The 12238-nt window shown below is 39.1% G+C and overlaps 1 protein-coding gene across 1 annotated transcript in view; it reads left to right on the plus strand.

Moving 5' to 3' along the window:
- Positions 1 to 12238, plus strand: part of ECPAS (Ecm29 proteasome adaptor and scaffold) — a 73046-nt gene that overhangs the window by 57211 nt on the left and 3597 nt on the right. Inside the window, exons 35-46 of the mRNA XM_007449777.1 lie at positions 1570 to 1635; positions 2837 to 2926; positions 4017 to 4083; positions 4680 to 4771; positions 4851 to 4917; positions 5397 to 5588; positions 6189 to 6397; positions 7256 to 7299; positions 7396 to 7588; positions 9133 to 9271; positions 11209 to 11314; positions 11601 to 11689. Coding sequence (XP_007449839.1) covers positions 1570 to 1635; positions 2837 to 2926; positions 4017 to 4083; positions 4680 to 4771; positions 4851 to 4917; positions 5397 to 5588; positions 6189 to 6397; positions 7256 to 7299; positions 7396 to 7588; positions 9133 to 9271; positions 11209 to 11314; positions 11601 to 11689 — 1354 coding nt within the window. The remainder of the gene's footprint in view (positions 1 to 1569; positions 1636 to 2836; positions 2927 to 4016; positions 4084 to 4679; positions 4772 to 4850; positions 4918 to 5396; positions 5589 to 6188; positions 6398 to 7255; positions 7300 to 7395; positions 7589 to 9132; positions 9272 to 11208; positions 11315 to 11600; positions 11690 to 12238) is intronic.

The following is a 12238-nucleotide window of genomic DNA, read 5'->3' on the forward strand; positions in this document are numbered from 1 at the left end:
TTCCTGCTTTGCAAATGAAGAGGATTTGTAGCTAGACTTTTGCATAGTCCAAAATTATCCTGCTTTTTAGGTATACTGTAGTTCCCTAGTCTCTGATCAGCGTTTTGTTTTGTTCTGTTTTTTTAATTACAGATGAAACATTTATTGTGAAAAGTTAAAACAACACAGAAGAGTAGAAAGTAATCCCCTAGGAGTCCCCTCTGCTGTGGCAGCACAGTATCATTTCCTGAGGAGTACTCACTGTCAGCAGTTCCTGGGTCTTTTTTCAAATTCTTTTGTAGTCATAGGCTGCAAAATCAAACAAACATACTAGTTTTAAAATAGAATCAGACTGCGAATATTGTTCTGCAACTTGATTTTTGTTTTTAACAAAATACCATGTGTATATATAGATCTATTTCATTCTTTTTAGTGCATGCATAGTATTCTACAGTGAGATTATTTTGATCTTTTGTGTGAGAAATTTTGTGGCATCAGAAGTTATGAATGTTCTGTTTTCTCCACATCTTTGCCAACATTGAATAATATCAGTCTGATAAGCAAGAATCTCATTATTCTAATTTAGTTTCCTGTTATTAGTGTTGTCCATTGTCTTTTCGTATTGTGTTAGCCATTTACAAATATTTCTTCTGTGAGTTGTATGTTTCTACTCTGTGTCTGTTTTTCACTTGTTTATGTTTTTACATTTGTCTTTATTAGAACTGTCAAACTCCTGTTATATGATTGTAAAAGTTTTCTCTCAGTTCACTGTTTGGTTTTTAACTTACCTAAACTATTATATTCTAATCACTTACTCTGTTTTCCCTTTGCCTCTGATATGGCTGTTTCTTCTCCAGCCATCATTCTTTTCTCTTTCAGCAGTAATCTTGCCTTTCCTAGGTTCTCACCTACTAGGTGTTGAGAATTAGGAAACATAAATTCTAGTCCAAACTTTGCAGCCCTAGGCAAGTCACTTCTGTATGCCTAATTTTTCTCACTTACTATGTCTGGATAGTGTCAGCCTCTCCTATACCATAGTTATTTGATTAGAATGCTATTGTATCAATAGATAGGAGGGTCCTTTATAAAGTTAAAACAATACATGTATAAAATTAAAAATCGTGTATTAGATAGAAAATTGTTTAGTCTGTTTCTTTATTTGATGGAGGGAGAACCTGTGGCTCAAGAAGGCTGGATAACCGCTCAGAGCCATACTATGTTATTTTCTAACTGCAGTTAATTTCTAACTGTTGTCTGCATTTCTCACTTACGGTGAGATGCTGCCTCTACATATATATGGTTGAGTGTAGGACAAAAGAAATTATTTAGACTTGTGTTTGAATTTGTTGTATCTATATATTATTTTTTAAAATATTCCTTAATTTGTCAGTAAAGCCCAATCTGAGTGTGTGGAGGTTCTTCTTTTATTTTGGCTGTGCCGTGTGCATCTTGTGGGACCTAGTTCCCTGACCAGGGATCGAACCCACGCCCTCAGCAGTGAAAACCGCAGAGTCCTAACCCCTGGGCTGCCAGGGAATTCCCTGGAGGTTCTTCTTAATTGATTGAATGTGCTTGCATTTGTGTTTTCAGGCTGCGATGGATAGTGCCCGACTCAGTGCTGCCAAATCCTCTCCCATGATGGAAACAATCAACATGGTAAGTGCCTCACGTAATGAGAACGTTTACGTTTGCTTACCTTAGAGTGTAATTGTTCAAAGTCTTCAGGTTAAATGAAGTAGAGGTTGAAGGGATGAGTCAAGGCAGCTGTTGTGACTCTAGTTTTTTCTTAGTATAGTTCTTTTTTCTTTTCCTGTATTACTAAATGGAATACTTTCCCCAATACTAGATTGCATTAGTCCAGATTTGTGTTGCACAGGAGAACAATATATTAAAAGGTCTGCCTATAAATCTATATCTGTATATCTTTTGGCCTGCCTATTTAGAAAGTTCGGATACTTGTCTCTGCCTGAGCATTGTTTCTGGGAGGACCTAGGAAGGTGTAAGCTGGAGGTGTTAGTGAAATGGGAAGCATAAAAGGTAGGGAGAGAGAACCGAGCAATGTTGGTAGGTTGTTCCGTTAAAGGAAGGGGATTTGCAGAAAAGAGCTGCTTGGCACCAAGTTTCGAAATTCCAGTGTTTCTGGAATCGTGGGTTAAAGAGTCTCTAAGGTCACAAAAGCCGACTCTGCTGTGCATGCCCTGGAGTGGTTAATTGAGAGCTTGTGAGCTACTGGAAATTGTTTTGGTGGGCAGATCACAGGACTAGACAAGAGAAGAAGGAATTGTTTTAGTGCTTACTGGGGAACTATTACCAAAATTTGGTCTAAGGATGTCTTCGTTGGATTATGAGGGCAAAAGATAGCTTAAAGAAATAGCAATAGTTAGCAAGCACCTTATAGATATGCTCATCAGTAATAGAATATATGTCATTACATTTTCAAAAATATAGTATACCAACTTCAGCTAAGAAGTCAACTTTAATAAGATGGCTTGATAGGGCAGGCCCACGGAAGGTCAGTTTTAATCTAGGTCTTTTACACTAAACATGGATTGTTAAAGAAGTAGGCCCAGAGACATCCTCTCTTCTTGGGTACTCATTATTTATTTTCCCCTTTATAAATCAATGTTTTTTTATCATTTTTGTTTTGTTTTTAATGTTGATCCACTGATGAACGGTTTTCTTGTTTGTAGTATAATGATTTTAACATTGAAATTGGAGCAAAATCAAACCAGTGGTTTTTGCACTTCATGTCAAAACCAGTTGGGTACATAGTTGATGTGGGCAGTTTTTAATTGAATATGCGGTACTGACTTAATTATTTGCTAAGGTTAACTTTATATTTATTCTCTTCCAAAAGTGCCTGCAGTATCTTGATGTGTCGGTGCTGGGTGAGCTAGTTCCTAGGTTATGTGAACTGATCAGAAGTGGTGTAGGTCTTGGAACTAAGGTAAGCAAGTGTATTTTTCATAAGAGGAATTTGCATCTTCATTAGTTTGGGCCACAAAAATAGAACAGCCGTCATGTGTGAAATTCATTTTTTTCCCTAAAACCTGACTTTATTTTATGTTAACTATTTTGTTTCTATGACTGCACTGATAACTTAAAACATGTAACTCATTCAGAATATAAAACATGTGGCTTATATTCAGTAAACGTTGTCTTACTTTTCTAGTGGAATCATTTCTGTCCCCTGGTTGCCAGGTACATGCCCTCTGGGTCCTCATTCATAACCAGTTATTAGTGGAAATGCTCATCCAGTTATCAAATCATGGTTGCTTAAGGTGGTGATTAGCATTTTTCACAGAGGAATCAGTAGGTATTTAGATGGAAAAATGTCTTCCTTTCCAAGATTTTTCAAGGATCAGATCCCACTCCCTACACTTTGAAAACAAACAACTCATGTTTATTTCTCCTGACAAAATTAACATTTACTTGTATTTTAAAATTGTAGCATTTATAGATCAGGAGAAAGTTAAAAGTTGTCCGTAAGTTTACCACCCATAGGTAATTGCTGTTGATATTTCAAAATGTTTCCTTCTGGTCTCTTTCTGTGCATGTGTCTTCTACGATGTCCTCTCCAATGGCCATATATTCTCTCATGTGGCTGAAACATCATTTATTTTAACCCATCAAGGAATACCTGATTTGTTTTCAGCTTTTTTGATACTAAACAAAGCGCTGTGATCAATGGTTTTGGACACATCTGAAGCTGCTTCCTTAGGTTAAATTCCTAGAATGGGAAATGTTAGGACAAGGATGGACAGGATGACATGTTGCCCTCCCAAAAGATTGTACGAGTCTCCTTCTCACTTGCAATGTATGAGAGCAGTGTATACTTGCAGCAAGACCTCTGCAGGAAGTCTTGAAGGAAATCTTTGTGTTAATAGTTTAAAATAAGAGCTTTACTCTTTCTAGATAGAATCTTGGAGGGGCTGTAAAGCTTTGTGTATTTCTTTAAATCTTTGACTCCTAAAACCAAGGGTTTGATAGAACATTGTGACCATCAAATTTAGACCTTTGCCTTTGTAACCCTGTAGGGAGGCTGTGCCAGTGTCATTGTGTCATTAACCACTCAGTGTCCCCAGGACCTAACACCTTACTCAGGTGAGTTTGTCAGAACCACTGGGGTGATGTTTTTGTATGGCCATGTCTTGCGTGACAAGGTTTTAAAAGGAAAAACAGTGATCATTCAGACGTGCTTGTGATATGGTGTACTTTTTCTTCCCTCAAACTCTGCCACTTCCACCTTTATCTCTGTTTGCAAGAAGTACAGGATGATCAAGTTTAGCAAGTTTTTACTGTTTTATAAGTGCTTATTTCTTGGTGGTATAAGGAGGTGAGAGTATCTGCTATTCTGTACTGTATAAATGGTTTATTGCCATTTATATTTAATTTTACATCAGCATTTTTCTTTTCTTGAATTGGCTTCTAGATGGGGCTGATGAACTTTATGTACCTAACTCTTGTTTTTGCAACTTTCCCCATAATAGTCTAGATTAATTAATTAATAACAGATTAATTTTTAATTTTATACCAGGCAAAGAGAAGCAAATGGATATACAAATGTAACATGCAAGGGTTCTAGACTACTATGGAATAAATCAGATATTAATTACAGGGTTAAGTTTGTTTTGGTCCTACGAACAGAGCAGAGCATTTGGTCAGCCAAGTATCAGATTTTTCTTCTTTGTTTCCACTAGGTAAACTCATGAGTGCTTTGCTTAGTGGCCTGACAGATCGGAACGGTGTAATTCAGAAATCCTGTGCATTTGCCATGGGCCATTTAGTTCGGGTGAGTTGAATTTCTTACTTAGTTAAGTAAGTATACTTTGATAATTATGAAGAACTGACCGGGATTGTTTCTCTTCCAGACGTCACGGGATAGCAGCACAGAGAAACTCCTGCAGAAACTCAGTGGCTGGTATATGGAGAAAGAAGGTACCTTTTTTCTTCCTACTTAAATTATTGTTAATTTAGATGTAAACAACCTAATGAAACAATACAAATCAGGTCTTACCCTTTCTGATTTTATGTGGTTTGCTAGGAACATTTCTGATTGATTTTACTGGTTTGTTTTGCTGTGGTAGAAGTCGAGCAGTGGTCTGTTTTTTTTGTTTTTGTTTTTGTTTTTGTTTTTTTTTGTTTTGCGGTACACAGGCCTCTCACTGTTGTGGCCTCTCCCGTTGCGGAGCACAGGCTCTGGACGTGCAGGCTCAACGGCCATGGCTCACGGGCCCAGCCGCTCCGCGGCATGTGGGATCTTCCCGGACCAGGGCACGAACCCGTGTACCCTGTATTGGCAGGTGGACTCTCAACCACTGCGCCACCAGGGAAGCCCAGAGCAGAGGTCTGTTTTGATCAGTTACCCTTAAACACAGTAAGTGTCATAAAGATTGTTTTTTTCTGCTTCTCTTTAGAACCCATCTACAAGACCTCTTGTGCTCTGACTGTTCATGCTATTGGACGGTACAGCCCTGATGTACTGAAGAACCATGCCAAAGAAGTTCTGCCTTTGGCATTCCTAGGCATGCATGAAATTGCTGATGAGGAGAAAGCAGAAAAAGAAGAATGTAATTTATGGACTGAAGTATGGCAGGAAAATGTACCTGGTTAGTAAACAGTGCCTGTGAATTAAACCTGTTTCTTAAGAACCACAGTTGAATTTTTTAACTCATATTTTTTTACTCATAAACTTCTGTAGTTACTTTCCTGGGACCTTAACAATGTGTGTCCCATTGGGTTCTCAGCCCATCCAAATTTCCAAGTTCTCAGGTTGGCGCTCAGAGCTCTTTTCTTTCCTCCCTCATTGCTGCCCATGTGAGAGAATAGACACTGCCCAAGCGACGCAGAGCTTTGCTTATTTCAGTTGAGAATGAACAGTGATTTTCGTGTTGCCTTGAGTATTATTTGACAGTAGTGCTTTTCCACTCTGCTCTTCATCTTGACACACGTTAATGGACAAGAGCCCTCCCGTGGACATATCCAAGTTCATACGTCCTGCTGTTGTCAGGATTTCTCACACCACCACCCACTTTCTCTCCCTTTCAGAGAGTGATGTGATGTAACCATTGAGAATCACTGCTTTAGGTTGATGGTCACTGACATTTTTTCCAGACTTAGAAAAGAAAACCCAGTTAGTTTACATACACACACACACACACACACACACACACACACACACTTAAGAGTTGTTTTTAATTTTGCTTTAGGTTCCTTTGGTGGCATTCGGTTATACCTGCAGGAGTTGATTACTATCACCCAGAAGGCTTTACAGTCTCAGTCCTGGAAAATGAAAGCCCAGGGTGCAGTTGCCATGGCATCAATTGCAAAACAAACCAGCTCCCTGGTACCTCCGTATCTGGGAATGATACTGACCGCATTACTGCAAGGCCTAGCTGGACGAACATGGGCAGGAAAGGTAAAGGAACCATTCATGCCCAGTTAAATTTAAGGTATCCTTAAAGGATTATGACTTCATCTTTCATTTTCTATAAAAATTAGAATGTTGTTTTGTGGGACATCAGATGGGTTGTTTTTGTAAACCAGATTTCTTAGGCAGTTGGGAAGCTTTGGGTAAACTTTGCCTGATTAAATGTGATATTTCATCAAAGTATAACCTACGTGTCCTTGAATACTGCACAGTAATGCTGGAGGTTGATTTTTATTGATCATGTTCAGCTTTCCAAGAGAAGTCTTAAACCAAGTGGTCACCCTTTTGTCCCTGTTGACCTCATGAACAGATCAGAATTTGGGCATATGTGAAATTGAGTAGCAAGGCAAGCTGTGTCTAAACCCCAGCTGAGGACGCCCATGTCTGGGGCCTCTGAATTAGTAAAAGTCATTTTTTATACCAGGGTGTTGGTAGGTTATACACAGTGACTACTCAGTGGGGAGCGCGAGACTGTGGCATCGTATACAGTCTGGTTGACGTGGTAGGAGCCAGTAGTGGCCAGTGCAGAACTATAGACGAAGTACGGGTCTAGGAGTCAGACACAGTTCTGATTCCATTGTTGACGCTTCTGCCTCTGTGACCTTGGACAAGTTGGTTCTCTAGGCTTTATGAAATGGAGAGGGAGACAGTTACCCTGCTTCCGTGGTTTGGAGTAAAACTCTGTGGATGTGCTTGTTAAACAGTTAAGTGTGTCAAAGATATGGTGACTCTGGTTAATTTTTGTTGTCATAATTTTTAAAAATTTATGAGGTAATTATAGTCATGTACAGTGTATGTAAATGACACATTTGCTTAATAGTATTTCCTCATCTTTCAACCCTTTAGGAAGAACTGTTGAAAGCCATTGCCTGTGTGGTGACAGCTTGCAGGTAAATGTTCCTTCAGTGAAGATGCCATTTCTTACACTGCACCTGAAAGCTGCAGCCTTTATTAACTGTTGTGATGCTTTTGTATGGATCCTGCAGTGCAGAGCTGGAGAAGCCTGTGCCCAGTCAGCCTGGCACCAGTGAAATCCTCCAGGCTGTTCTGAAGGAGTGTTGCAAAGAGAATCCCAAATACAAGATTGCAGCAATCAGCTGTGCAGGGGATGTCTTAAAGGCCACCAAAGAAGACAGATTCCAGGAGTTTGCTGACATTGTCATACCTCTCATCAAGAAGGTAATGATCACCATATCCTTTCAGGTCTGGTTTATATTTTTAAAAAATTTAAAAAAAAGAAAGAAGGAAGAGATTTTCCTGTGTCCTGTTCGCATATTTTAGGAGGGTTCATGTAGCTGCAAATAGCAGAAAAATCCCCAAATATCATGGCTTCACACAAGGTAGACGTTAGTCTCTCACAGGAGAGTTTAGGGAGTCTGGCTCTTTGCAGTTCCCGGCTCTGCCTTCCCTGGGGTGTGGCCATTGTCTTCACGGTCCACCGTGTATCTGCGTTCCAGGTGGGTGATGGCAGAGGAGATGAAGAAAGGGTGAAGGATCAAAGTAGGTATGTCAGTTCTCTCTTAAGGAGAGTTCCTGGAAGCTGCTACAGGGCCCTTTCACTTCTATCCCACTGGCCAGTGCTTAGCCGGGTGGCCACACCTGGCTGCAGGTGAGGCTGGGAATAGTAGTCTTCATTCTAGGTATCCATTTCCCCTCCATGGGAGAAGGGTGGCTGTTTTGTTTTGTTTTTTTTTTAAAAAAAGCAAAGCAGAACGATGAGTATTGCAAGGGTTTCATCCTGCGAGCCGGGAACCTCAAGGCCATGGGGGCGGTGAGTTCCCGAGAGTGGTGTTGGAGTGGGGGAACAGTCCCTGTCTTGCTGCTGATACGCTCTACCTTGAAAGTGTGTGCTGCAGCCACCCCAGGCACCCCAGAGTGAAGATAGACTCTGCCACATGCTGGGGGACTTTGATGAAAAGCAGACTTTGGTTTCATTTGGAAAATGAAGTGCTCGTTTTTAAAGGTTGGCCACTGGTTCAAAGAAAGAAGAGTATGGTTTACCTATTTACTTTTTTGTGAAACATGAAAAATTTTAAAAAGCATTCTCATTCTGTTTCTTGTGTTGCTGCTAATTTGCTTTTGTAAAAAAGCTGTTTAAATAATTTCTGTTAAGAGGGAGGGGATATGGGGATATATGTATTCATATGGCTGATACACTTTGTTGTACAGCAGAAACTTAATACAGTATTGTGAAGCAATTATACTCCAATAAAGATTTGTAAAAAAAAAAAAAACAGTAAGAAAAATAAATTCAAAGTAAAATAATTAACTATCAAAAAATTTTTTCTGTTACATACATAATGATAGTGTATGGATTTGGCAGTCTGTATCACCAGCTTGCTGGACAAGTCACTTCTCTGCCTGTTTCCATATCTTATTAGGAAGGAGTTTGGGTTTAGATTATTACCAGGTTCTTCCTCCTTTAATTCCGTGATTCTAATGCAAGTCTTTTTTATGTTGTGCTCCAAATACTACATATATGGTATTTTTTTTTCACCTTTGCTTACAGATTCCTTTAGAGGATTTCCAAAATTTATTGGAGAGGTGTAGCACTCCTGTTACAAAATCTTTTTACAAATAGGAAAACTCATGGTAGAGACTGTAGCATTTAATTCTTGGTTGACATCTCCTACTCTGGTACCCTGATTGTTTTAACAGTATGCCTGTAACTTCGAAGGAAAAAAAAGTTAAAATTTCCTTTCCGTTTTTTTGACACGTCCTAGAACTCACCTGAAAGCATTGGAGTCCAGACAGCCAAAAATGAAGATGAGAATGAGAAGGAAAAGGAGCTCCAGCTGGAATCTCTGCTGGGAGCCTTTGAGGGCCTGGGCAAAGCCTGGCCCCGAAATGTGGAGACCCAACGTAAGCAGCAGAACCTGCCTTGGAAGAAGTGCTGTGGCCCGGGGTTACTTCATGACAGCGAAGGTGTTCCGTGTGACGAGTTATAGCTGCTGTTTCTTGTAGAGCCTGACTGATGAACGGCGAAAATTATCCAGCATAAATTTTACTCCTATGTTGGCAGATAATCTCATTGACTGTTTGTTTGCTAGGGCTGCTGTAACATATAGTACAACAGACTGGGTGACTTCAACCAGAGAACTGTATTTTCTCACAGTTCTGGAGAGTAGAAGTCTGAGATCAAGGTGTCAACAGTGTTGGTTTCTTTTGAGCCCTGTCTCCTTGGCTTGTAAATGGCCGTCCGTGTCTCTGTGTCCAGTACATTCTTATAAGGACACCCGTCGTCTTGGGTTAGGGCCCACCCTCATGGTCTCTTTAAAACCCTGTCTCCCAACTCAGTCACATTCTGAGGTACTTGGGGGTTAGGATGTCAACATGTGAGTCTGTGGGACACAGCTCAGCCCATAACAACCATGATACATTTTATGTAGATAGTTTGACTACAAAAAGAATTCTTTCACTCCTCTTTATGGTGCTGTATTCAGAGGAATCCACAGAACTTATTAGTGGGGTCTCTTCATCTCAGAATTAATGGCCTTGTTGCCAAATCTTCAATAAGCAAATGAAATCTGTATTTCCCTGAGAAACTTGAAACTTTCTGAGAGTTTTTCAGAATTGAACATATCTTTCCAAAGGATTAAGTAAATAAACAGTAAACCTTTACTGTTGGATTGGGTTGTAGTTAGTAGGAGTTTGCCTTGTGTTGGTTCCTGCAGGGCATCCTACATCTTAACATTCATGAATGTTATGGAAAGTATTGTTGACTGTGATTGGATGTTTCTAAAATCAGACTTAAGATTGTCTTTGAGCCTTGCCATCCTTTGTGTGAACTTCAGAAAGTATATTTGCTATGTATAGGGAGGGTTTTCCAAAAGATACAGATTTGTAAGAGGTCTTATTTCTTGGTATGTAAGAGGTCTTATTTCTTGGTATTATATTATGGACTGCAGTGGAAGTCCACTTATTTGACATCATTAGGCCTACTAACTTTTGCTTGATACATAGAAGAAGTTAAAGTAGGGAATTATATAAAAAGATGATACATACACAAAGCAGTTTTAGTATATGGAACAGAAATGTACATTTGCTGGATTGGTTGTCATCTGGGGGAAGGGCCAGGGCCTTTGAGGATTTGTTCCACACTGGCTTCTCGTTTACATCTTACTCATAATGTATCGTCTTCAGTTTCTGGTTTTGTTTCTTTATAGTGGAGAAAGAAATTACAGTCTCTTAGGAAGCAATTCAGGTGCAGAATTCTAGATTTTTTACCCTCATCCATCTTTACATTTGTGAACCGTACTAAATTCTGCAGCATTTAAAAAATAACTATTTTGTTGAGTTTTATACTCCTGTTTCATCACTTAGCATAATATTAATTATATAATTATAATAGCAAGTGCAGTTGGCATAACAGGTTTGGATAAAGCACCGTTGACTCTTGTTAAGCCTACAGCACGCAGAAGCTTGTGAGCCTCCAGAGTTCTGCTCTCTTTGGCTGTCATTCAGGGTGTTTTATGGGGAAAAGGCAGTGTGGTTTAGACTCTGTGTCAGTTCCTTAGAAAAGGATATTGCCTTGACAAAGAACACTTATGACCACATATATAGGATTTTGGGGGGAGGGGGTGTTTCTGATCAGGGAAACTTGTGGGAATTGGGCATAAAGTCATGCTGAAGTGTTTCCGAAATGTCATGGCTTTAATTAAAGGCATTTGTTGTTTTAATTTTTCCTCTCCCCTTCTCTCTCTCTCTCTCCGTCTATCCCTCTCTGTCTTCCCCTCGCTTGCTCTGTCTCTTGCTCCTTCACATGCTCTGTCCTGCTCTGCCCCATTCTTTTTTTCCAGGTTGTTATCGTCAAGAGCTTTGCAAACTGATGTGTGAGCAGCTAAAACTCAGCACATGGAAAGTGCAGCTGGGAGTCCTACAGTCAATGAATGCCTTTTTTCAGGGGTAATTGGCTTCATAGTTCAGTCATTTATTTAACCTTCCCCTACCCCTTAGCATTTTATATATAATCAGTGGAGTTTTTCTCTTTTTTTTAACATCTTTATTGGAGTATAATTGCTTTACAATGCTGTGTTAGTTTCTGCTGCAGTGGAATTCTTTTAAATTTTAAAACTAAAAGCTAAAGCGACATCATAAAGCAATATATACAGATAGAAATTGTTTGTGCCAGAAAGGTTTTGGAATGTTTCTTAATAACTAGTATTTGTATCTTGCTTTCTGATTTGTACAGATTAATGCTTTTAGAAGAAGAACATGCAGATCCTGAGGCTCTGGCTGAAATTCTCCTTGAAACTTGTAAATCAATCACATATTCTTTAGGTGAGTGGTAAATTGACATAGATAAGGAGTGTTCATTCTAAAGCTCAAGGAGTTAAGCTTCAAACATTCCCTGCCTTGTGCTAGGAACTAAATTTATGGAACAACTACTGAACTCTCCTATTTAATATACTCAATATGTGCCCCCAAACTGGAATGTATTAATCTGGAACTGTAATTTAGGATTTCAACACCTAGATTAGGAAAACCTTTGTGACCAGTATTTTTTAAAAACCTGTACTTGGTAATAATTTCAAACTTACAGAAAAGTTACAGTAATAATGCATGTAATACTTGTATATCCTTTACCCAAAGTCACCTGTTAACATTTTGCACCACTTAATTACTTGCACGTCTGTATACATACTTTTTCCTCAACCATTTGAAAGTATATTGTTTACATCTTGCCCCTTTCCTCCTAATTTCCTACATACCAACTTTAGATAGTATAACATTGATGCAATATTTTTTAACCATTGATATTCTAGGTTTTCAGTTGACTCAGTAATATTCTTCTTTTTTTTTTTTTTTTTTTTTTTTTTTTGGGGGGGG

The sequence above is a fragment of the Lipotes vexillifer genome, unplaced genomic scaffold (genome assembly GCF_000442215.2).
Source record: "Lipotes vexillifer unplaced genomic scaffold, Lipotes_vexillifer_v1.1 scaffold230, whole genome shotgun sequence".
NCBI lineage: Eukaryota > Metazoa > Chordata > Mammalia > Artiodactyla > Lipotidae > Lipotes > Lipotes vexillifer.